The sequence below is a fragment of the Toxorhynchites rutilus genome, chromosome 2 (genome assembly GCF_029784135.1).
Source record: "Toxorhynchites rutilus septentrionalis strain SRP chromosome 2, ASM2978413v1, whole genome shotgun sequence".
In the NCBI taxonomy this organism is placed as follows: Eukaryota; Metazoa; Arthropoda; class Insecta; order Diptera; family Culicidae; genus Toxorhynchites; species Toxorhynchites rutilus.
In genome coordinates this window covers 26,308,863-26,334,168 of record NC_073745.1, presented here as the reverse complement: position 1 = coordinate 26,334,168, position 25,306 = coordinate 26,308,863, and the positions used below count along the sequence as shown (strand labels likewise).

At 38.6% G+C, this 25,306-nt stretch overlaps 4 protein-coding genes across 5 annotated transcripts in view; 2 read left to right on the top strand and 2 right to left on the bottom strand.

The window, feature by feature from the left end:
* The window catches only part of LOC129764476 (protein 4.1 homolog), a 146,226-nt gene extending 137,191 nt beyond the window's left edge, over positions 1-9,035 (bottom strand). Inside the window, 2 exon segments of the mRNA XM_055763585.1 lie at positions 7,953-8,485; positions 8,794-9,035. The gene's annotated coding sequence lies outside the window, so the exon portion shown is untranslated.
* A 1,038-nt stretch (positions 9,036-10,073) lies between these two features.
* LOC129764482 (replication factor C subunit 3-like) lies at positions 10,074-11,068 on the top strand. Its single transcript, XM_055763596.1, has 2 exons — positions 10,074-10,827; positions 10,895-11,068. The coding sequence occupies exons 1-2, from the start codon at positions 10,431-10,433 to the stop codon at positions 11,035-11,037; spliced, it is 540 nt and encodes a 179-aa protein (XP_055619571.1). The 5' UTR covers positions 10,074-10,430; the 3' UTR covers positions 11,038-11,068.
* An 11,251-nt stretch (positions 11,069-22,319) lies between these two features.
* LOC129764484 (peptidyl-prolyl cis-trans isomerase Fkbp12) lies at positions 22,320-23,800 on the top strand. Its single transcript, XM_055763598.1, has 4 exons — positions 22,320-22,402; positions 22,489-22,563; positions 22,663-22,823; positions 22,898-23,800. Exons 2-4 carry the CDS (start codon positions 22,527-22,529, stop codon positions 23,024-23,026), a joined length of 327 nt encoding a protein of 108 aa, XP_055619573.1. The 5' UTR covers positions 22,320-22,402; positions 22,489-22,526; the 3' UTR covers positions 23,027-23,800.
* Positions 22,488-25,306, bottom strand: part of LOC129764477 (protein EFR3 homolog cmp44E) — a 44,821-nt gene continuing 42,002 nt past the window's right edge. For both annotated transcript variants that reach the window (XM_055763586.1, XM_055763587.1), the window contains exon 4: positions 22,488-24,613. In XM_055763586.1, the coding sequence (XP_055619561.1) occupies positions 24,189-24,613 (425 nt within the window). In that variant the 3' untranslated portion in view covers positions 22,488-24,188. The remainder of the gene's footprint in view (positions 24,614-25,306) is intronic.

Genomic DNA, 25,306 nt, shown 5'->3' with positions numbered 1-25,306 from the left:
GGACTTGATTAGTAGAATACAGTTATTTATGAAAAATGCAAATCCAAGATGGCGGCCACTACAAAATGGCGGATTGCATATTTTCTCAGAACTCCATCAATATGGGGGGGGGGTGGTAGGGGGTCTCCGTAGCCACATTGGTTGCGCGTTCGCTTAGTAAGCGATCGATCGTGAGTTCAAAACTCAGGACCCTCATGGACCATCTTTGTGTTGTTACAGAATAGCTACGTCCACGCAACAATCATCAGCGATGGAGAATCGATCCACGGTCGAAATTAGATCGATTCATCCATACAACTGCTCTGCTCTGCAAGACACATCGGGCTGCTGTTCTATAAATAGCTCAACAATGATCAATCAACTTTCTCCGCTGTCCGATGGTCTAACTGGATAATGGAAGAAAAATACAATACAGAATACTCTTACGCCTAAATGGCTACTGTGTAAATGTACCATATGCAATGGTATAGAAGGAATACTGGCGGATGGCAACTGTGTAATGTAATGTGCTATAATTATAGATATGATAACCATGTGACATGTACACGATTAAAATTCGGCTCTGTTACAGCTAAAATGCTAATGAGCCTGAAATAAATAAATGGGATATAAAAAAAATCAATATGGGTATCAAATGAAAGGGCTTGACTAGTAGAACACAGTTATTTATGAAAAATACAAATCCAAGGCGGCGGCTGCTACAAAATGGGGGATTTCATATTTTCTCAGAACTCCATCAATATGGGTATCAAATGAAAGGGCTTGACTAGTAGAACACAGTTATTTATGAAAAACGCAAATCCAAAATGGCCATCACCGCAAGATAGCGCCATTTTTTTTTTCACAACCCCATCAATATGGGTATCAAATGAAAGGGCTTGACTGGTAGAATACAGTTATTGATGAAAAATGCAAATCCAAGATGGCGGCCACTACAAAATGGGGGATTTCATATTTACTCAGAACCCCATCAATATGGGTATCAAATGAAAGGGCTTGACTAGTAGAACACAGTTATTTATGAAAAATACAAATCTAAAATGTCCGCCACCGCAAGATGGCGCCATATATTTTTTTTTCACAACCCCATCAATATAGGTATCAAATGAAAGGGTTTGACTGGTAGAATACTGTTATTTATGAAAATGCAAATCTAAGATGGCGACCACTACAAAATGGCGAATTATCTATTTTCTCAGAACCCCATCAATATGGGTATCAAATGAAAAGGCTTGACTAGTAGAACACAGTTGTTTATGAAAAATGCCCAAAATGTATCAGAAGAAAGTTCTCGACTAGTAGAACATAACAGATAAAGAAAAATCCAATTTCAAGATGGTCGCAGTCCCCAAACAACTAATTGCTTTTTGAATGGTTTCATTCAGCTTGACCTGTTTCTATGTATGTTTGAATGTTTGTTGGGTTTTCCCACATTAATAGAAAATTGACCCCGTGCCTGTTGAATGATTGATCTGAAATTTGGAACATACATTTAATTCTACTGTCATTATAAAACTGCGTATTCCATGATCTTGAAAAATTCAATTTGGCCGCCGCGAAAAAATGGCCGAATGGCTTGATTTGGAGAATACACTACACTATGAACAACATAAACTCGAAAAGGTCGCCGCCACCAAATGGTCGACTATGTATTTTTTGCAATCCCCTCAATATTGGTATCAAATGAAATGATTTGACTAATAGAATACAGTACAGGTCGGACTCGATTATATACAGACTCGATTATATGTGATTCGATTATATACAATATTGGACTCGATCATATTCAGTTTGGAAAAAAATATTTTTTTTATATTTCAAATATGGCTTATTTCATGAAGAAATGTAACTTTTCAACGTTAAGGTGAAGTTTAAGTGACTATTACATGTACAGTGGGGTAAAAATCGTGATTTTTGAATATTTTGCTTGAATTTTCACCAGAAATTGTTTGTATCCATATTGCAGCCAAATTAATAAAGATAGAAGTTGTGCTTCAAAGAACAAATTGTGGAGCGGTTGAAGAGCTTCATTTTAATTGATAGAAACAATCTTTTTTAATATAAATTTTTAGGATAAAATTAATAATACACATTAATAATTATTAACTTTTAAGTGTTTTACTTCCAAAATGTTATTAAAATTCACTAATTTAGTTGTTCCACTACTATATCCTGTACTAAGTTTTCTCATCTTTCGAATGAAAGCATCAGAATCGTCTTCCGTAGCGTACTTTTTAATGTAGAGCCAGTTTGAAGCAACAGAGTCCGAAACCAAAAAAAAAAGTTCTATAACTCTGTCATTGTTGAAATTCGAACATATGCGTAGGAGGATTTTTTTCATCAAATATGATCGTCTATCACCTCCTAAGAGAATCTGGATAAATTATTTTTTTTCATGTGAGAAAGGTGTTTTCTGACTTCAAGGGGATGAATCAAAAATCAAATCCCTCTTTTATTTTCAAAAAACGAAAAATACATGCAAAACAAAACAAATGAAGAAAAAAACTTTTTTTACTCGATTATCCGGAGGATTCGATTATCCGGAGTGAAAAAAAAATCAATACTCCGGATAATCGAGTCTGACCTGTACTTCAAATTGAAGATGACATCTATTATTGATACATAACTGCTTTGCAGCCCAGCTAACGTACGCCCTGTTATAGATAAGTCCAGTTGAAGGTAGTCCAGTTAGCGAATAACTTCGGAATGACGAACATCTTAGGCAAGTGTCTTCCGGGCTGCGGCAACATGGGCAATTGTAAAGCGAAAAATGATATCAATACTAGGAGGATGGAAACGATTATCATGCGAGGACTTATTGAGATTGGCACTTCATCGCATCACAAAAATGAAACGAAATGAAATATTAATAATCTTCATCACTCATATTCATAATTCTCAATGACTCAATTCCTTTTATGATAGATTGAGCGCTGAAACCAATACGACTTGATTGTGATAGTCTGCAAATGAACATTATTTCATCGAAAAAACTGTTGCTCCCGATGCCTTAGAACAGTGATTTTCAAGTGGGGAATTTGGTCAATAAAAGGGGGGAATTGTGCAAGGTGATATTGCTCAATCATTTCGCTTTGGAGATGACAATGATCAGCAAAAATTGCCACAAAAATTTTATTGGATACGCTAAAATTTGCGATCATCGGCAAACATTTCCAAATCTGAAATGTAATGTTTAATTTAACAACTTCGCAATATTTGAAAGACTTTCGTCAGTGAATGATGATGGAACAGACGACGAAACAGTACAGACCATAAAAAAGAAAATTGTACAGCATTTATCAAGACTTTTTACATCATGTTAAACTTGAAACGAATTTTCTTCATATCCCAAAACAAGATTTGGACATGGCTTGAAATGCCTTCCGACTGACAATGACGAAATCAATTTCAGAACAAACTCATCAATCTACGATCGATGATCGATCTATGATCGATTTTTAACCTGATATTCGAAATAAGCGTTACCAGTGTTGTTGTCTTTCGGGTAGTATTTATGTGAATCTGGATTTCCCACAATGATGCTGATAGAAATAAAACACCGTAACAGAGTGGGTATCGAAGATGACATAAGGTGTGCTTTTCGACAACGTGGTCAAGAATTACGATTTTGGCGGAAATAGATCAAGTGCAGGTGCCATACTGATTTGCTAAACTTTATATACCTTTTCTTGTAATTAGATACAAGTATAAAATCAAATTTGTTGCGAGTATGACTAGAAAACCGTTTGTGTTCTTTCTTTTATACAAAATACTGATAGGGAGGAAGTACTGGGATTAATTTTCGTAAAGGGGGGAATGTAGCAAAAAAGGTTGAATACCACTGCCTTAGAATAAGACTAATAATAGGAATAAAACAATAGAAAAATACAATACCATTGCTATCCATTAAAAATCATGCAACTTCATGATTTCCTGTGTATTTTACCTCAAAATATCACGAAATCGTAAGTATTTACAACTTGTTTTTTTCTTCCCCATAAACTTCTTATTGAATGTAATCAATGATGATATATATTTTTTGTCTACCGATCCACATATACTTCATCTACCATTCCACCCTGTTATGCGTCACACTGATATTAATTAATATTTTACAGTTAGACAGTTGAACTTCCTGCCAGAAGCTTATTTTTGTTCGTTACTAACCGTTTGACGGTTATGAGTACATATAACAAACTGCCCTTTTCAGGGCTACTATTTGGAATTTCAAAAGAGTTAAAATAACTGTTCTGAAAAATCACAGTCCTACGTCAATCTTCCGTCCGTGCTCAGACCCTTCTACTTATTTTCACGCGTCTTCATTTGACTCATTCCTTCCTTGGCCGGAACAAAATACACCCGTAATTCAAAGAATGTAAACAATACACTTCAAAGAGAGGCTGTGCATAACTTGTCTGATATCTACCCTGCCGAAAAAAAGTTACAACCAGTTGTATTGGGTTGGGGAAAAAGAAATGTCGTATATTGTCAATATATGGCAACACTTAAACATATCTCGTGTTGTACTTATCGCATCGGGTCATACTATACGGCTATTTAAAGACGACAATCTGTGTTACAAATTTTGACAGTGTTCTGATTGTCCTTTTCAGTCTCAAGTTATAGCGCGTCAAAGATGAAGTCCAGCAAGCAAGAAATTCGCCATATTTTACGTTTTTACTACCTGCGAGTTAAAGCTGCAACGAAGTCTGCCGAAAAAAATCGTGTAGTTTATGGACCCGATACTGTAACGATTCGCACAGCACAGCGTTGGTTTGATCGATTTCGTTCTGGTGTAGTGGCTGTCGAAGATACACCCCGTACTGGTAGGCCAATTGTCGTGGAATCCGATAGAATCGTTGAAATCGTCCAAGTAGACCGGCATGTGAGCACTCACTCGATTGGCCAGGAACTGGGTATAGACCATAAAAGCGTTCGGAATCATTTGCAAGATTGGATTCCAAAAAAAAGGTGGATGTATGGGTGCCACACGAGTTGACGCAAAAAAATCGTTTAGACCGAATCAACGCCTGCGATGCACTGCTGAAATAGAACGAACTCGACCCATTTTTGAAGAAGTGTGTGACTGGTGATGAAAAGTGGATCACGTACGACAACCTACAGTGAAAAAAGTCGTGGTCGAAGCGCGGTGAGCCGGCCCAAGCCATCGCCAAGCCCGGATTGACGGCCAGGAAGGTTTTGCTGTGTGTTTGGTGGGATTGGAAGGGAATCATCCACTATGAGCTGCTCAACTATGGCCAGACCCTCAACTCGGTTCTCTACTGTGAGCAGCTTGACCGGTTGGAGCAGGCGATTGACCAGAAGCGGCCAGAAATGATCAATAGGAATGGTGTTGTTTTCCACCAGGACAACGCTCGGCCTCACACATCTTTGATGACTCGCCAGAAGCTACGGGTGGGATGTCCTATTGCACCCACCGTATAGTCCGGACCTGGCTCCAAGTGATTATCATCTCTTCCGGTCCATGCAAAGCGCTCTTGGTGATACTAAGTTGGCCTCAAAAGAGGCTTGCGAAAACTGGCTGTCTGAGTTTTTTTGCAAATAAGGAGGGGGGGTTTTATAAGGGGGGGGGATAATGAAGTTGCCTTCTAAATGGCAACAAGTTTGCAAACAAAACGGCGCATATTTGACTTAAATTGGATAGTTTTAAGTATGTTAAATAAAGCGTCAAATTTCGATCAGAAACATTTCTTTTTCCCCAACCCAATATGTGTTGAAATAATTAGGTGTTCACCCTTTATCCATTCTTTATAGAAATATTTTGGTCTCGGGTTCTGTGTTGTATGTTCTTGTCGAACATACCTATTTTTACAAATGAGAAATTTTTCAACCACTCGACCGTTTTTGGATCTCTTATCAGATTCAGTGCGGCTTATGCTTCATGAATAGCCGCACTGAATCAACGTCCCTAGGGGAACTTTGCCGTCTCAACGTAGATTTACATGCGTCATTTTTATTAATACCCAGTTGAGATTCATATTCCAAATAGCACACCTTGAATGTATTATGAGTGGCAAGTTTTCAAATACGTATGACTAGGCAAGGTTTTTTCAGAAAAAATGTTTTTTTTGTATTGGTATTAGCTTTCACATTATCTGGTCACTGGCGTACACGACCTTACGGAAACAAAGTTCAATGATTTTTTTTAATAAAGAAATATAGTAATCATGTTGAAAAATATCGTGTTGCATCGTATTTTTTGTCTATAGTCATAGACAATGTTTTGTAGTAATTATCATAGTTTTTGAGATATAAATTATCAAAGATTTCTCTTACTAAAATCGATACGCCCTTTTCAAAAGTTACACCAAATTTCCCAAATGCTGTGGAAAATCCATATTTCCTCCAACCCAAACGGAATACAAACTTTCATTCGAATCAAAAATACTCATGTTTTGTCATTTGTCGATTTCATTTAAGGGGCTTAGAAGGAAAGGGGTGCAAATGAATTGGTCGGCTCTTCAGCATATTTTTCGTTAGTTAATAACTCAACTGCAAAAGCGTTCCAATCTGAGTTTGCTATAAAATCCGATAGATGAGGTTCTGACCTATCTTCCACATTGTCAAATACAGCTGGAAATGTGTTTGCAGCTAAGTCATGACCAAAATAGAGAGAGTCGATGGAGAGAAATCAATGATGTCACTTACACCCCTTCCGTTTTCCCCTTCCCCTCATTTGGAATTGCTCTATTGTATTATCCGTGATTTTCGATATCGAATAATATTCCGAGGATAATCGAGTTCTACGGTATGTTTGAAAGTTTTTGTGAATCAGATGAGCTGCATAACTCAACTCATTCCAGAGCATACGACTCTGACAGATATAATATCAAATGTGTAAATAATACTGTAATGGACTGCATTCACCAGGCTTATTTCATTTTATCATGGTGATCAGGGCTCGGCAAAGTCATATTAAACTGAGGTCATAGTCAGCGAACTATGAAGAAAGTCGCCTCCATATTCAATTGGAAATGAGTTTTGGATTCTTCAAGCAGTTTCTCCGTCAACATGACTCAACAGTCATTCAAACGTTTAGTTGCTACCTCACTCTACGACTCGACTATCTCATCTCATTCTTCCCCGTCAAATGAACTTCAATGCATATCGAGATGACTCCCCCCAAAATGAATTCCTTTCTCTCTCTCATGTATCACGTATGCATATATCGATTTTTAAGTTCCACGTGGTTTGACATATACTACAGGTGAGCTAAATTTTTTGTATCGTACACGAAAATTACATACGCATATACATACACGTGCAGTGTTGTGTTCAAAAACACTGACAAATTTGTGAACTAACAATATAAACTCGTTTTTCTGTATGTTTTTTCCACAAAATTGAACTCGGAGACAAAGTGAACTAAAATTTTGTTTAGAATTTCTCCCAAACTGCACGCTATTCACTAACGCTGGTACGCTGGTAAGAGATTAGTGCCAGAGATTAGTCACGTCAATTAGAATAACCATTGACTAGAATAGTTCATCAGTCATCCTCGCTCCCAACGCTCGTCAATTCATTTTCTAGTCAATTCAAATCATGTTGACGGCGAATGTCGAAGTAGTCCTAGTCGAAGCGGAGCGACTGAGAAGAGAGATTTTCATTTTTCATCTTCGATGATTTCGGGCCCTGATGGTTGGTGATGATGTGTTGGATACGTTCCCCAACGCGAACGTATTTCATTAAAAAAACCATGCATGGAAGTGAACTAGAAATCGGGCAGCCCCTTAGCCGAAACCAACTTTAGATTCGAAAACAAGTTTTCGGTAATGTTTAAATCCACTCCTCCGTTCTCTTTTCAGCCTTTCTTTCGGTGGAACAACTGTGCAACAACATTCTTCAACGGTTGGGCATTGAACAAAAAATTTCTAGGAACCCAGAGTCATTGCTGTATTGGTAAAGGTTATACATGTTTGTGTTTACCGCACCTTATTCAATATTCCGCTAACGCTCTTTCTGTGGTCTCACGATAATTTCTCCTCTCCGCTCTTGCTCTCCGTTGTACACCTTTCTGTTTTTTCTCCGATTCGCCGATTCTGCTTCGGTGTCACTGTTTTTTCCCCGTTCGGTTGTCGTTGCTAGCGTGACACGCTAACCGTAAACACAAGCACAAAAGCACAGTAATTTACGCAAATTCCACTTTTTCCCTTCTCTCTCTCCCTAACTTCCACTATCTTTACCTATAGGATTCCAATAGCAACACAAAAGCCAACTGTAAAACCACTTTCCTCTGACTCCTGCTGACGAGCCGTCTGTTGTTTTTATTTACATTAACACCTCGGAACCATTGACGAAACGTATCATGCTCATTTTCCACCCATTGTGTGTTGGGTTTTGTTTGCTATGGTATATAGATTTTTTTTTTCAACTCTTCTGCTCGACTTTTCAGTAAGATTCGAAAACGATATGCTGCCGTGAAAACCAACACAACGCAAAATTGTGTCTTCTCAAAAACACACCTCTGGAAAGAGAATACACAGAACACAAATGAAAAAAAAAATCTCCGCTGTATTAATTCACTGGCTGACTGCAAAGCGACTTTTTTTCTTTTTCTTGGGAGAGACCGCGTCGCGAACCGCGAATAATTCTCTTTTCGCTCTTTTTCTTCCTGTTGTTGTTCCACTTCTCGCGTACGAGATGACTACGCGTAGCACAAATCCGCACAAGAAGTGAGTAATACTCGGAAAACACTATCAAAACGGTTTTCGGTTTTGTTGCAGGAAAACCTGCAGACTGCAGGAACAGGGCGCCTTTAGCTCGGGAGCTTACTTTCACACTACAAACACTTTTTTCCTTCCTTCCGCACCGAATTATTAATGGCTACAATATCGTCACTGGCGTAAGAAAAAGAGCGACAAAGGGAACACTGCATAACCACGCGCGACACAGAGCGAGACGGGGGAACAAGTCTATACACACATTGGTGCATAAGAAAAGTTCAGGAGAACACCGTCTAGCCAGCGGGAGGAACGACACTAACGTAACGTCTGATCAACACAACGTTCGCGGAGCGATTGAAAATAAAAGCCGTTTCGGTAGCGTATTCGGTAGGTACGCAACTAGCGAGAGAGAGAATCAAAAAGAGAGCTTGATCAATGGGGCTGTGTGAGGTTTGCTTTAATACCACCAGTGTCTAAGCAGGATGGATTGCGTTGCGGTGCCCTTGCAGAGAGCGAGAAGGAATCCAGGGGCGAGTTTTGCGAATGAAATAACGATGATATCATTCCGCGGCCAAGGTGAATATAGAGCATTGATAGGTAGGACCAAGGCGCCTAGAAGTATATACTAAGGTGGGCCAACTTGCTAAAACCACTCTTCAGCCATCTTGGAAGTCTACTGTGTTTTGTTTGTAAACAAAACACAATACGCTATTGCCGAAGCTCGCTGGTGATCAGTCTGTCTCTTTCACGCTACAAGCAAATAATTCCCCTTCTACTTTCTTCCGTGCTGTTTTCATATACCGCTCCCCTAACCAACTAAGTGACGAAACGGCCTCACCTAGTACCATAGACCCGTCTTGGGTAGGACGTTTTCGACGTAGGACTACGTCTTTCATTTCCATACTGGGGTGTAAGTTCGTAGTTTCGAACTTTTACTGATTTTTTTTTTTTGGCAAACTCTATCCTGTTGCACTCTTATATTTTAGTTGCAGACTGAAGGGATATGATATTACTTTTTTATGGCTTGATTCAGCTTCCTCCGCTAACAACCTCTTTTTTCAGACACTACTTTGCGATTCTTGCGGATACAAAGGTAGCTTGCAGATATTCATGCACATCAACATTTCAAATTTTCGTCGAAAACATTAAAAAAAAATCATCTGGCATCTCTGGAGTTGATGACATTTACTCTTGTAAGTTTTTAGATGGCACTGTTTATATTTTGTGCGCTCTGTTTCATCTGTGTATAAAAAGATCAATTTGAAAACAATTTTCGTTAACAGGAATATTTTTGTGTACTTTACACAGTACAATGACTCTCAGGGTAGACTGCTAGCGACCGCGTGAGCTGTCCAAACTGAACTACCACTTTTGTGGTAAGCTACGCATCTAATTAATCTCTGCTCAGGGTGACTTCCTACATCTAATGTTCTACGGTCTTTCCGGGGCCGGTAAGAAAACTCGCATCATGTGTCTGCTGTGGGAACTTTATGGACCTGGCGTGGAACAGCAAAGCATTGAAACGGTGAACTTCGCCTCGAACCGGAAGGTGGAAATCAGCAGTAATTACCGCATCGAGGTGAATCCACCGGGTGCCGGAATATATGATGGTGGTCGTGACGGATTTGATCAAATAAATTGCTCAGACGCAGCAGATTGACCTAGTGAACAGAGGGAATTTAAGACAATCGTCTTGTCCGAGATGGATGAGCTGACAAAGATGCCCACCATGTGCCCAGAAGAATCATGAAAAAGTATGTGTCTATGTGCAGATTGGTTCTGTGCGTCAATTCTACTTCGCTGGTTATAACCGCGGTTAGAAGTCGTTGCTTGGGAATAAGAGTGCCGGAACCATATGAGGAGGAAATTCTTAAAATTTTTGTCATTTGTTTGTTTCTTGAGTGTAACAGTGTATATGCATTTCAGCACATCGGGAAGAAAGAAAGTTTACACGTTCATTCGGAGCTAGCGAAAATAATTACCGCCAAGTTTGAGTACAATTTGCGACGTTCTTCCCTCATGCTGATAGCTTGCAAGGTACAACAGTATCCGTTCAGGGTGAATGAAGAGATGCCGAAAACCATGTATTCCTCAGAGAAACCACCAATCAGATTGTCCTCAAAGTCCACAGAAACTGGAAGCGGTGAGGGAACGGCTATACGAGCTGCTAACCCAAGGCATCTCATCGGATTTTATATTCCGTTAATCAGTACAGAATCTGGTTGAAAATTGCGATGAGTCTGAAGGCGCAAACGTTGAACTTTGCCTGGCAGGACGGACACCGGAGGCAGCAAGGATGCAAACATATATTCCATTTGGAAGCGTTCGTAGTGCAGTTTATGGCACTGTATAAGTAGTTTCACAACCAAGCATCCTCAATATAAATGGACGATTTTTGAGCGATCAGCAAAAAAATATGATTTTTTCATAAAACAAAAGAAAATTACGATCTGTAATTTTCTTTCGTTTTATGAAAAAATCATATTTTTTTGTTCATCTCATGTTTATTAACTACACTTAATTCGTTATGGTAATACTAAACTTTAAATAAAGGAACTACGCCATTTTGATTTCGAACTACTAATGAACCGTTGTCGGGCAGCGTTATGTTTTCAAGATTCTCTTCATTATCGAGAAATTCAGGGAAACTGCCGCTCGTGAGGCGTGTCAACCTGACCGCATTTGGCACGATGCTATGGCCAACAACTCGTATGTAAGCAATTCATTCGCTTAATGTCATGAGGTTCTAAATGGTTTCCTGGAGTGAGGGATATTTTTCCTTCAAAACCTTGTACACCCTGAAGATGGGAACCACACCATGTCAGTTTCCCGAAGCCAGGAAGCGATAATTCGGACATGCAACAAAAAATTGTCCATTAACGCAACATTCATCAATAAATACGATCACAAAACCGTCACATCCGCGTCGTTGGTGTGTGGTATTTAGAATCCGATGACTAACCTCATGCGACCGCTCACAGCTCTAAAATTCGATGAGAAAAATAATTAATCAGAATATATCATTTTACATGGTTTTACCTTTAATTCAAATGTATACGAATATGCAATTTTCCGTTCTTTCTTGTTTTGGTTTCACAGTTGTATGACTATTTGCATTCCAACACATCGGGAAGAAAGAAAGTTTACACATTTCTTCGGAGTCAGCGAAAAGAATTACCGACAATTCCGAGATCAATTCGCGACGCGCTATCCTCATGCTGGAAGCTTGCAACGTACAACAGCGTCCGTTCACGGTGGAACAGAAGGTGCCGGAAATCGACTAGTAAGTATTCCTCCGAGAAACCGCCAATCAGATTGTCCTCGAACAAAGTCCACAGAAGCTGGAAGCTGTGTGGGAACGGCTATACGAGCTGCTATCCCAAGGCGTCCCATCGGATGTTATATTCCGTCGATCTGGGCAAAAATTTTAAATTTTAAATCGAAATCTATATTATTATAACTTGGTTTTACCTTTTATTCCAATGTATTCAATTATTTTCTGCAGAAACTATAACTTTTATAACCATTTACCGTTTTTGTTTTTGTTTTGGTTTCAAAGTTGTCTGACTGCTGCGATGAAAGTTCGATATTCGAAATTCACCGCCCTTCAGGATTAGAGGCGAACGGGAAGAATGCAAAATATTCGAACTCGTTCGGATTGTGCTAAGTGGTGCGGACTCAATCCACTTCATTCTCAAGCAAATTCTTGCATGTTTTCAAGCGATTTCTTGCAATAAATTCTCAGACCACCAGAGATGCCAGATTTACAAATATGTTTGTAAATTTACAGACATATCTGTAAAACATTCATCACATCTATTCATCACATCAAAAATATTTGACTCACCATATGACATTTTTCCATAGTTTTAATACAGAAAAGTTATTATATTTAGTATATATCAATACACATGACGTTAGACCAGCGATACTCAACCTGCGGCCCGGCAGTCCTTCTTGTTGGCCCATCTGGTGTGTATGATGTTTGGAACTCATACACATAAGTACTTTTGCCTTGACATCATTGCAGACGAAAAAGAGGATACGGTTATTCACAATTAATGAACAATTGCATTCTCTGCAGGTAAGGAAAAATCTTGAACGAAAATTGTCTCTGATAATTATTTTCTGTTCTAGACAAGATTGTTTTGCTGAAATGCAAGGAGATTTATTGAAAAATAGTGAAGTTAGGGTCAGGACTATGCAACCTATGTATTTAAACAACATCGAATAAAAATTTTCATTCTATTTTCAACAACTTACATTTGCTTTCGGGTCTGCTTATGACGAAATATCGGTTATTGTTCGATATTGTTACGACAGACATGGTTCATGGCCGTGTGGTGGTCTAAAACTTGTATAGCCTTGCATGGCGGATGGAAAATATACACTGCATTTTTTTTAAAATAAAAACGACAAGACCGCAAGCCTTGGTGGGTGTCCAATATATCAACGGAGAAATACTGTGTTTTATAAAAATTAACAACGCGTATGTTTGTGTATGTATGTGTATGTATGTATGTGTAGATCGTTGAAACATTTAAACACACTTACAGCACATAAGTTATTAAGTGGTCCGAAAAATCATTTTTTTTCCACTTTTTCCCAAAAATGACAAATGAAAATTAATAACATTTGAATCACTGAATCGATTTAGATGATCGACATATAAAATTGACCTAGCCTTTTATAAAAAAATATTTAACTTGCGAAAAACATAATTATATTTTAGTAATTATTGATTGTAGTCGTTTTTTATTTTTTTTATGACTTTGGACTAGAGGGCGCTATATATTTTTATATTTTTTCTTGAAAGCTGAGGATTTTTTACACAACATATCTCGATATCAGGGTTGCTATTTTTTCGTTTTTTAGATATGATTTTAAAAAAAAATCATTTTTCCCCATTTGTCCAAAAATAACTTTCTGCAAAAAATCATAACATTTGAACTACTGAACCAATTTAGATGATCGATATATTAAATTGAAGCCAATAAGCAAAACTCACACTTGCGGGAAGATTGGATTCTAGTAGCATAGGTCTAGTTTAGTCACATATGAATATTGATCGAAGACTTAAAACATGTTAAATTTACAAAATTCTAACTTAAAAACAATAATTATAGCATCTCTGATATCGAGATATGTTAAGTAAATACTCCTCAGCTTTCCATAAAAAAATATAAAAAAATATAGCGCTCCTATCTTTAACCGAGAAAACTATGAAAAACTAACTCAATCCATAATTACAAAAACAAAATTCAATTTTTTCGCAAAAGTAATATTTTTAAAAAAAATATATCTCGTAAGCTTCAATTTGATATGTCGATGATATGAATCGGTCCAATAGTTCGAAAGTTATGACTTTTTGTAGTGGGAAAAATGGGGAAAAATTGTTTTTCGAACCATCGATTAGTTTTGCAAAATCATATTTCAAAAACGAAAAAAATAGCATCTCTGATATCGAGATATTTTATGCAAAAGTTCTCAGCTTTCAATCCATATTAAAAATAGGATCCATATTATATGCAAGTTAAATATTTCTCAATTAAAGCTCATTGGCTTAAATTTGATATGTCGATCAATCGGTTGAGTGGTTCGAAAGTTATAAATTTTTGAAAAAAGTCATTTTGGGAAAAAGTGGAAAAAATGATTTTTGGGATCACCCTAAAATGGAAATGGGCACCCTAATGACAAATTAAAAAAATACGAGTTTAATGTTTTGCGATAAAGAACAAAATTACCACTTTTGACGAAGAGCTGAGAACCACTATATTAGTTTGGCATGGAATGGCTGTATATATATATACAGAATACAATCTTACGTGCATCGTGATGTACAAAGTATTAATGAATAAGTGAAAATTAACGTTAAAAGACATTTCTATAGATCTGCACACTTTTACAGACTTTTCCACATTTTTAACAGACATTCACATGTTTTTACAGACTTTTTTTTTAAAATCATCTGGCAGCTCTTCCTTCCACTTTTTATCGAATATTTCCAAATCGCAGGAGTAAACATTTACGTGACTCTGACTTTGTTTGTTTCTATTACGTTCGGAAAAACGTTATGACAAAGAGAGGGGACATTAAAAATGCGTTGCTCAGTGAAAGGCTGAGATGGTCTTTTAGAGATGCAATGGTTAATTAAACAATTGACGGAAAAATGTAGTTCGTTCATTTTATAATTTTACTTATTTTTGCCCTTGACAACAATACCTCTTTTATAGTGTTGATTATCATAAGAAAAATAACACTCCTGATCGTTGGATCTCTTTTGACATTTCAATTGGATCTTTTTTGACAGCCGTTTTGATTCAGTCCGCACTACCTAGGGATTGTGAAATCCAATCAATACAATCACCGATCGTGAACCGCAATGAGGGTGAATAGCTCTAAAATTGCTTTCAAAACAGGTTATTGAAATCACACCCATCGATATATAAGCGAGTGCCGCTCGGAAATCCACTCTGTTACGATTGCGCAACGATTGAGGTACGATCGCTGGAATGGATGGATGTTTGCCTAACACAGACTTCAAAGCCATGGAGCATGTGGAAATCGGCATAGCAAATTAGATACAAGCTGCAGGTGCTTTTGTACTCGCTTGTGTTTCTGGAAATTGTAATATTTCCCTAACATAGATTTCAAAACCATGGATCCTGAGGAAATCGACATTGCAAAATTGATGCAAGATGCGGGTACTTTTGTACTCGCTTGGAAATCGGAATGTTTCTCTAACGCAGACTTCAAAACCATGCAGCCTGTGGAAATGGCCATAGAAATTTAGATGCAAGCAGTGGGAACTTTCGTATTCGTTTGCGTTTTTGCAAATTGGAATGGTTCCTTAACACAGCCTTCAAAAACATGAAGCCTGGAGAAAGATGCAAACTACGAGTACTTTTGTACTTGCTTGCATTTCTGCAAACAGGAATGTTTTTTCCCAATACAGATTCCGAAACCAAGAAGTTGGGAGAATCGGCATTGCAGATACATTCAAGTTGACAATACTTTTATACCCCCAAACATTTTTACACTCCAGAATTCGTTTTGCTATCACGGTCTACAGAAGCGGGTACAAATGCAACGCTTTGGCTCGATTATTCAAGACTGCATTGGAAGATATCCCTTCATGTCGCCAGCTCACTGAACTTCTACGCATACCGTTTGATGATTAGGCAAAATGTTAATAACTATTTGCTGCGATAACTACTACCGTAATGCATGAATTAGCTTAAATTGAGATTTGTTTGCAATTGAATTCGTGAATAGTTTCATTCATTCACTATTTTATTCAATAATTTAATCAATACACAAAAGATAGCACTGCGCAGCGGCGATATCGTACCCAATGAGAAACATCCGAGGTGGGATTATTGCTAATTGAAGGAATACAATTGATTACTAAGCCAACGGCAGTCCTTCGTCAACCTTGCGAAGTATAGGTAAACCCACGTGCAAAAATGGGGTAAAAGTGTTTGTGAATGAAGAGTGAAGGCCATCTACACACTAGGCAACCTAAGTTGAAAAGCAACTTAGCGAATATATCAAAAAAGTTGAGAGTATGTGTAATCAAATGGGAGCATAGGCATTAGGCAACTGGCAACCTTGGTCGGATCAACTTTTTCGATTCAATCTAGCATGTCGAGTCGCGCGCGATTTGTGTCGGCAACCTTTTCGTTCAATTGCTTTTGACATTTTGATTTCTGCGTTCGTTGAGTTTTCATGTTTACCAGTGATAATACAAAACAGTGCTTAAAAATTTGGCGCAGTTATTTCTGTGAACGAACGAGTTAATAGTGTTTTGCTGCTATTTGTATATTTTATATATAATATAAAACAACACAACACAAAACAAAGTTTGTAGATGAGCCGCTGTCTCGGTGCTTCACATATTTCAGGTAATGTTTTGAAATTTTTATGATGCTATAAGCTTTATCGAATTTGCTAATATTTTCCAGACAAATATCAAACTGAATAACGGTCAGACAATGAGCAGAGCGAGTGATGCTTACCCACGAATCTTTCCTGCAGGAGGAAAATAACCAGGCAGGATTGAGGGCTTGGATATGGCATCAACAATATTGAGCCATATCCAATAAAAAAATGGAAGTATAAAAAGAGCAGAATTTCGCAAAAAAATGCGATTCTGACATTCATTAGAGTTCAGTTGCAATTATCGATTGCTATATGAGCTGTAGCTCTTTCGAAAAAAAAATCCAGGATTGCCATACAAAAAGATGTTTCTATTATAGCGCAAATTGTATTTCAAAGGTTCCGTTTTGATGCTATTGTAGAGTTTTAAAACGTCGCGCATACATTCAATTTGATGCTATTTGCCAAATTAAGTGTTTTGTTTTTTTTCTATTCGCTCGAGTTAAGAAAAAATCTCAAGTAAAGTAGTTTTTTTTCCAAAAATGTTTTTCAAAATTCGCTCTTCATGTGATTTCATGGCAGCTAAAGAAATGGCATCTCTGCTAGCGATCATGCAGTTTATGACGACGGATGAAAACTTAACGATTTCATCAGGTTTTAGTTGTCTCAATGTGCAGAGCTGAGTTGACGATCCGATTGACATCGTCAACATAGATCGGGTTGCGGTTGCCCAATGTGTAGAAGCACACGTAAATAGATCAATTTACTTATCAGACTGTGTGGCGCTTCATTGACACGAGTCTTTGAATACATTAAAAAAAAAGACGGGTGGGTAATGTCGGGGACATAACCGGAGTGACGTAGGACTATACAAAGGGGACAGCTTTCGTTAAATATATATTTTAAATATATTGTTTTATTTTCTTCTCCTACGTGAATACCTACCTATCTACCTGAAATATGGATTAGTTTACTGTATACTCTTTATGAACATGTTTGGAGTTCTGAAAAGAACCTTTGGTGTTGTGTTTTTGTGTTTTTTTTACAAACTTTCTCATTTTTTTCTCACTGTCTTAGTTGATTCTTGATTTTTTTCTGAAGGCTTTGTACTTATTAAATGTTCAACGCCGGGCATCTTTTGGCGTATGCACATATCGTACAATCAAAATGATGGCTGTGATAGGGACTGCATAGGTGGTCATCAGCTCATTCACTATCATATATTTCACTATTGAGTACATTACCGTACCTTAAACTGTGGTTTCGGAGACGAATGAATTGTGAGATTTGTAGTATCCGCAAACAAAGTAAATAAAAATGAAAAAGAACTGAGGTTTTGGAGACGAACTCTACGATCGGTCGAGAAATAGAAGAGCTATAAGCGTTCTGAAAAACCAACAGTAAATACAGGGACGGATGACCTTCGCATTAAAGTCCTTTAAAATAAGAACAGAGCAGCAGGAAATACATAGCTCATCATGTTGCTCCTTAGTTATGTTTCTATATAATGCAGATGTAACGTCAGTCAATTTTCAACATCAGTTATCAACCAAAGAAAGCAGTTCTTGCTACCGAGAAAATTCGTTAATGCCATCATGCATACAATGTGTTTTAATTTGAAGCCACTTTTAATTCGGACACCATACATGGGTTTGTGAAAACTGAATGATCAATTTAAAAGACCCCAACCACCAATAAGTTCAAGAACAAAAAAAATCAGTTTATATTATATGTCATATTATGTCACTTTAGAATGCATTGGTATTGTGAAAAACTTTTAATAACTCTTTTTTGAAAGGTTTAATGGCCCTGAAAAGCGCCGTGTTTTACGGTGGCTGGTTTTGCAACCAAAGCAGTCTGTATAAACAAATTTTTCCTTCTTCTACCTGCTGCCGTTTTGCGATTGCGTTTGCCACTCGCTGAAACTAGTTGTTGCCACCGAACCGAATGTGGTATGTTCTTATTGTCGTGAACAGCTTTGCAAGCCAACTCGAGCACTCCGGCGGCCGAAACTCTATAACCGCTGTTATGTATACTGGTGCTTCGGCACCAATCCGTTCGGCCTTGTTACCCTTGCGGAGCAATCAGTGAATGCGACCAACAGGGAACTGCAAACCTGCATGGTTCGAGTGGGACTTTGCCTTTCACTTAACTTGTCCTCCTTTGCCGCGTCCACACGTCCACGTTGCTGCTTGTGTTGCTTTGTTGATGTGATACGATGCGATGTGAAACGATGTCATACAACCACATTGATGTACGGTTTGAAAAAGAATGATATATTTTTCAGCGGGTCCGCCTGCGGTATACGCTCACAGGATAGAGACAAATCAACAGCCTCAGCCAAAGGGGCGAGTCCAACGAGATGAACGAATGAGCGTTAAAAGGCAGCGATGGCAAACAAATATATTCATTACGATTTGTTCGCTCGTTGGGTTCACATGCAGTTGTTTCTAACAAACACGAAGGCACCGAAGACTAGTGGAAAAGCCGCCGAAAAGTTCGGCGAGGCGCAGAAGAATATCTCGGAAACCGACAAGAAGAAGAAGAAGGAATCATATGCTATCTACATCAAAAGGTGATGAATCAGCACGGCTAGTTCTTTAGCGAGTAAACATTTTTTTTGATGACGTCATCCGAATTGTCAGTGTAAACAGTCGCCAGTTGTATTTTGTTTTCCGACTTACGCGTAAATGTTCCTGAAATGAAAAATCGAAAATGGTTCAATGCACTGTGAGCGGGTATATAAATTATGAAAATGACATTATCGGACCAAAAAAGTGACTCTTTCGCTTTCCCAAAAACCGAGAATTATGTTCTTTGTGGATAAATGTTTTATCAAATTATTCATGGTGTTAAATATAATCAACTATATTATCAACGCACAAACTTACAAAGCACGAAAAATAAAAAATAAGAACACATTGTTTACTTCAACGACTCAGATGACGTCACTAAAAAATGACTGATCCGGAGTAGCTAGCCTTGTCTCTGTAAGCCGTGCTGAATCAGGATCATTCCGACACCGATTTCTCATCGAAGGCGATGAGCGTCATGAGCTTCGTCAATGCATCTTTGAGCGTATCGTAGCGGAAGCCTCGCGTCTGACCCACTACAATCAGCGGTCAACCATTACGGTGTGGAAAATTCAGATCCCAATCAGTCTGTTGCTGCCCGGTGAACTTGCATGCGGTTTCCGAAGGTACCAAAGCGGTGAAGAAATATACCAGCTCCAAATAAAGAACGTTTTCCGACCGCTGATTCGGAAGCAAGCCCTAAAAAGCCACAAAATCATCTTTAATCTAAAGAGTTTATTGTTTGTTGATATCACTCGATATCCCCATCTTATTCGGCTAAACCTTCCTGTTTAGCGATTGCGTTTGCCACTCGCCACAGGATTCACAGGTGGAAGATTTCTCCCCATCCAGCTCGGGACATGTTGTACTGCAAATTACATTTAATGCGACATGCCGAAGCACCACTCAGTGTCGCATTGGAGGCGATTTTAACCTGTAATTGAACATTTGCGATGACAGTGGTACAGCTTTGACAGTTGGAAAATTTCTTCCCATCCAGCTTGGGACATGTTGGGTCATAATTAAAACCCCGAACAAAAATGTCCAACTAAATATATCGCATTACAGGTCCGTCCAATTAGCTAAATGTCGAACTAAATGTAAATTACTGTACTTTCAATCTGGAAGCAATTTAAGAATTGGTGTAATTTAAGAATTGTTTTGGATAATATTTTAGGATGCATTGAACTGTATTTCATAAACTCTTTTTTGAAAGGTTTAATGGCCCTGAAAAGCGCCGTGTTTTATGGAATGGTTCCAATTTAGAAAACTTAGTACTCGTGGTTTTGAAAAAACCATTTCGAACGCCCTCGATGCCGCCTTGTTCTGAATTTGCCACCAAAGCAGTTTGTATAAAGAACAAACTTTTTTCTTCTGCTACCTGCAGCCGTTTTGCGATTGCGTTTGCCACTCGCCACTCGCTGCAACTACCTGTTGTTGTCTTGATGCCCACCGAACCGAATGTGGTCTGTTCTGAATGCGGGTTTTCTTATCGTCGCGAGCAGTTTTTCCAACCAACTCGATCACTTCGGCGGCTGAAACTATATAACGCCGGCTAAGTGGACCGGTGCACTGGTACTAACGCACTCGGCCTAGCTACCCTTGCGGAGCAATTGGTAGACCAACACGGTTCGAGCGGAATTTTGCCTTTCCCTTCACTTTTCCTCCTTTGCCATGTCCAGACATGGCTGCTTGTGTTGGTTTGTTGATGTGATGTGATGCGAAACGATGTGGTGTACGGTTTGGATGAGAATGATCGTTACGGCAGCGGAGCGGGGATTTTTAAGCTGGACTGGTTGGCTCGAGAACTACGCATGTGTGAGACTGCGACCGATGTTTCGTTCATATTTTTTCTTTTTCCTTTCCAATCGTGCTTCATTGTATTTCCCTGCTGCTCTGGTTGCCCGTTTTGGTCGGTACGATTTGAGGAGCACAAAATGAACCAATCAAAAATGAACACATAGTGCATTTGGACAATGCTTGATATTTCACAATTATTCAATTATTTATCTCAAGAAAAATGAAATGTTATTCAATATGATAGATGCGTAGATATATTTCCTATCAATTGATGCAAAAACCATTGCGATCTATTGAGAAATGCTCGAGTTATAAGCGTTCCAAATCTTGCATTTTTTCCTACTTGTTCAGTGCCTAGATTTTCATTTCACCCCCTATATCTTCCGGTTAGACGTAGTCCTACGTCAAAATAACAATTGAATACTAAAGTAAAATGTATGAACGATATGTTCCGATGAACAATTGCAAATATAAATATATATAGAAGATGCATTTGCATATGAAGTAAAATTCTGATTATACGCGAGCGTAACATAAGCAAATTTATAACACATGCGAATTGGGGCTCTTTTGGTATTAACAAGTTCTTCCGCATAATAACTCGATGTTGATAATTCCTTAATATTTTCCTTCGTTGATCGTATTGTTTTCACATATTACGTTGGAGAGCCTCAACCTCCAACGTAATATTTTTTCGTTGGCCGAGGCATTTTTATTGAATGTAACACTTTTCCGTTTACTGTTTTTGAAAGCATAGGCAGCGATGGCAGTGTTACGAGCTCTGCAATACAATTTTCTTCCCCATGTTAAAGTTGCTAAAACTTACATTATAGACCCATTAAACGTAAAAATAATAATTGTATTGATATCTACACAATTTTATTCTATTGATTTTCAGGACATGAAACACTATGACTTAGGAATAACATTTTATTGAGTGGTTTTTATAGCTGTTTCGATGATGTTGTCTGACATCAGTGTCAAAAAAATAACTATGCTTTCACCAATACAATCAAAACCATTGCCGAAGATTGAAAAATGAAAATTTAACTTTCAGAGCACTTGCTCGAGTTTTCCGACGTTCTTCACTATACGGTGCGAAAGCAGATGAAAATTTAATATCTTGTGAGTAATCGATAAGAGTTTGGTTGATATTACTTGATGGGAAGTGTGCGAAAACGATCATTTTCTTCACACTGTTTCGCAAAATTATTGATTTTCGGGCGAGGGGTGAGGGAGAGATATGAAAGAAGTGAGTGCCATTGTGGCAGCCATTTGTGGCTAGCTTTCACTTCAACTTAATGTCGTTAACGTGAATACAAATCCTAGTGTGAAGGCGGCTGAACACGCATTTCGTTACCAAAATAACGAAAACAAACCTTCAGTGTACGGGATAGCACCTTGGAAATATGGCATCCCTGCCGCAGTCTACGGCACATTTGCAGTCCGGCATTTTACTTTTTCTTGGTAAGTTGTCTTGTTTGAGAGTTTTCATTCGCAAATTCGCAAATCAACCGGTTTCTTTTCGTTTTAATCTATCTTTCCGGTGGCAGCACACAGCGGTTGAGAACCAAAAGCCAGAATCATCAGCATGGGTGTTCAGGTTATCCCACTTTCCAACGGAGATCGTAAGTTTCGTAATTGTGCGTGCGGGTGAAAAAAAAGTCACCGAAAGAAAGAAAATGTGATCGTGATTGGCATTTGGTTCTTTTTTTTTTGTTATGTAGAATCCACTTTCCCCAAAACTGGCCAGATTGCTGTGGTCCACTACACCGGCACGCTAGATAATGGAACCGTGTTCGACTCGTCCCGCACTCGGGGCAAGCCGTTCCGCTTCACCGTCGGTCGCGGCGAGGTCATCCGTGGATGGGATGAGGGTGTTGCTCAGGTGAAGACGTCAGACCTTTTTTTGTGGTTCTGGACTGGTGAAATAACTAATGAAGTGTGTCATTTGAATTCCAGATGTCGGTCGGTCAACGAGCAAAGCTGGTCTGTTCGCCGGATTATGCTTACGGAAGCCGTGGCCATCCCGGTGTTATTCCACCGAACGCAACCCTCACCTTCGACGTTGAGCTGTTGAAGGTGGAGTAGGAAGGATTGTGTATTCGTCCCAAAGCATTCTAAAACGAACAAGGCAGATAACAAAACAATAGCAAGTGATTAACCAAGCATACACACACAAACATTGTGAAAAACAACAAACCATGAAGCAATCATTTAATCCGGGCCTGATCCTGGCCGTTCATTGTAGCGCGAGGAATCCACAATTCGTCAGTCGGAAGACTAGGAATAAGAAAACAGTAAGATCGTAGGATTTGAACAGTTTCTCTCAGCTTTTAATCGATATTCTTCCAATGTACAATGCAGTGGGGTTAGGAGGAACAAATCAGCAAACGATGCATTTATAATAAAACACTCATTTAGCCAAAAACTTGTTGAGACAAAAACTAATCTTTGTAGATTCGGGGCAAATTCTCTCGTCATTTATTCCTACCATTGATGATTAGTCTTATTCCTTCAAAGATAAAAAAAAGTCTGCCACTCATTCTAGCAAATTTATAGCGTTTCGGGGAAGGCAAACAACAAAGTTAAACCAAAACCGTTTACAACAAACAAGTAGAGTAGGGTAAAACACACCGCTCTGGTAGCAGTTTCCACCATACAAACTATTGTGAAATATTACAACAGAAAAAAAACCACTATCGATCCTTCGAGTTTGAGAATGTAACACTTTACGAGCTAAGAACATTTAAAACTAATAACCAATTCAAAAAAGTATAAAATATATACCACCATTCGACGTTATTATGACAAAATCAATATTCATACTCTAGCTGAACAAATAGAACAAAAAGGTGAATTAAACATTCGACTGTTTTACACATTTATGGTCCGAAAGCAAAGGTAGCGGATGTTTCTTTCAAAACTGATATTTTACAGCGCTGAAGAAATGACTATTAGTCTTTATTGGAGAAAATTTATAATTCCTAATGTATGTTTGGGCCAATCAATGAAACTTTGACCGTTCGTTATATCTTTCAAAATGGAATCGTGAAATTATTTGTGATATATAACGCGCAGAAATGTGCATCCAATGCTCATTATTTTTCGCCAAACCCGACCACTCTCACCACGCACCATTCCACCCGACTAGCTAACAATAAATACACAACAAAATCGAGAAACAAAGAAAAAACAAACACTTCCACTAAATAGACACTTGAAGGCAACTTTTCACTCCCTTAGCGCGAGGTTAGTAGAAAAATAGTTCCGGAAAATTATTCGCGTAGATTGGCCGCTGCTGGTTGAGCTTCCCGCCGTCGGCCGTCCCCGTAGCCGCCGAAGCCCCGATGGCGGCCAGTTGGCTGCTGCCGCAGCTTATCTGCCGTTCGGCGGACAGCGAGTTGAAGATTTCGTTCAGTTTGTTCTGGATCACGTCGTGTTTGGGTTCGGTTCGCCGTAGCAAATCGTCAAAAGCGGTCTCGCGGAAGGTACGCCCAATGGCGGCCTGCTTCTCGCGTGATTCCCGCTTTGATGCTTCCGTCGGTTCCGCCAGCACTCGCTTCATCGACTCGAAGTTATACTCGGAAGCGAGCGAACGTTTCTGGACGCCCGGGGAGCTGCTGACCGACTCGACGTCGTTGTAGTTGGCGTCCACGATGCTGTTGCGGGCGGCCGCTGGGGGAGAGAGATGAATTAGTCTAGCCAATTCATTCGTTTCGAAACCAATATTTCGTTGGAGTTAAAATTTCGTATTTCCTATTTCGAACGTTATGCCCATCTAATGTTTGAAGAGCAACAGATCGAAAGAAATGCAAAAACAACTCGAACGAAATACAGAATGTAATTTTATAAATTCGTTCGAAATATTTCGAATCGGTCGAAATACAGTATAGGGGTGAATATCTTAAAACGCTTTAAAAAAATTAAAACAAAATAGATCAGTAGATTAGGGCTACGTCTTTCATTTCTATATTGGGGTGTGTAAGTTCAATGTTTCGATAACGAGAGCGTTACGCCGGTCCAACAAGATTTTGAGTCTTAATACCTCCTAACCAACTGCAGGAAATGGTTTGATAACCACTTCATTCCAAAGGAAAAAAATGTCTACCCGTTACATGCTTGTTATTTATTGATCCAAAAATTTGTTTCAATAACTCAAAAATCACTTAGAATGCAAGCTATTCGAATTTTAGGGTCCTATTCCAGAAAATGGGACGAGCAATTTATATCGTCTCGTCTAGGCTTCAGTAACTGTCGAGACGAGCAAAATAACCCATTCCAGTACACGCGTTTCATTGAAATGTTTTATTAGGTAGATTGGTAGAGCTCATTCATTTTTAACAAGTATCAATACCAATGCATATCTTT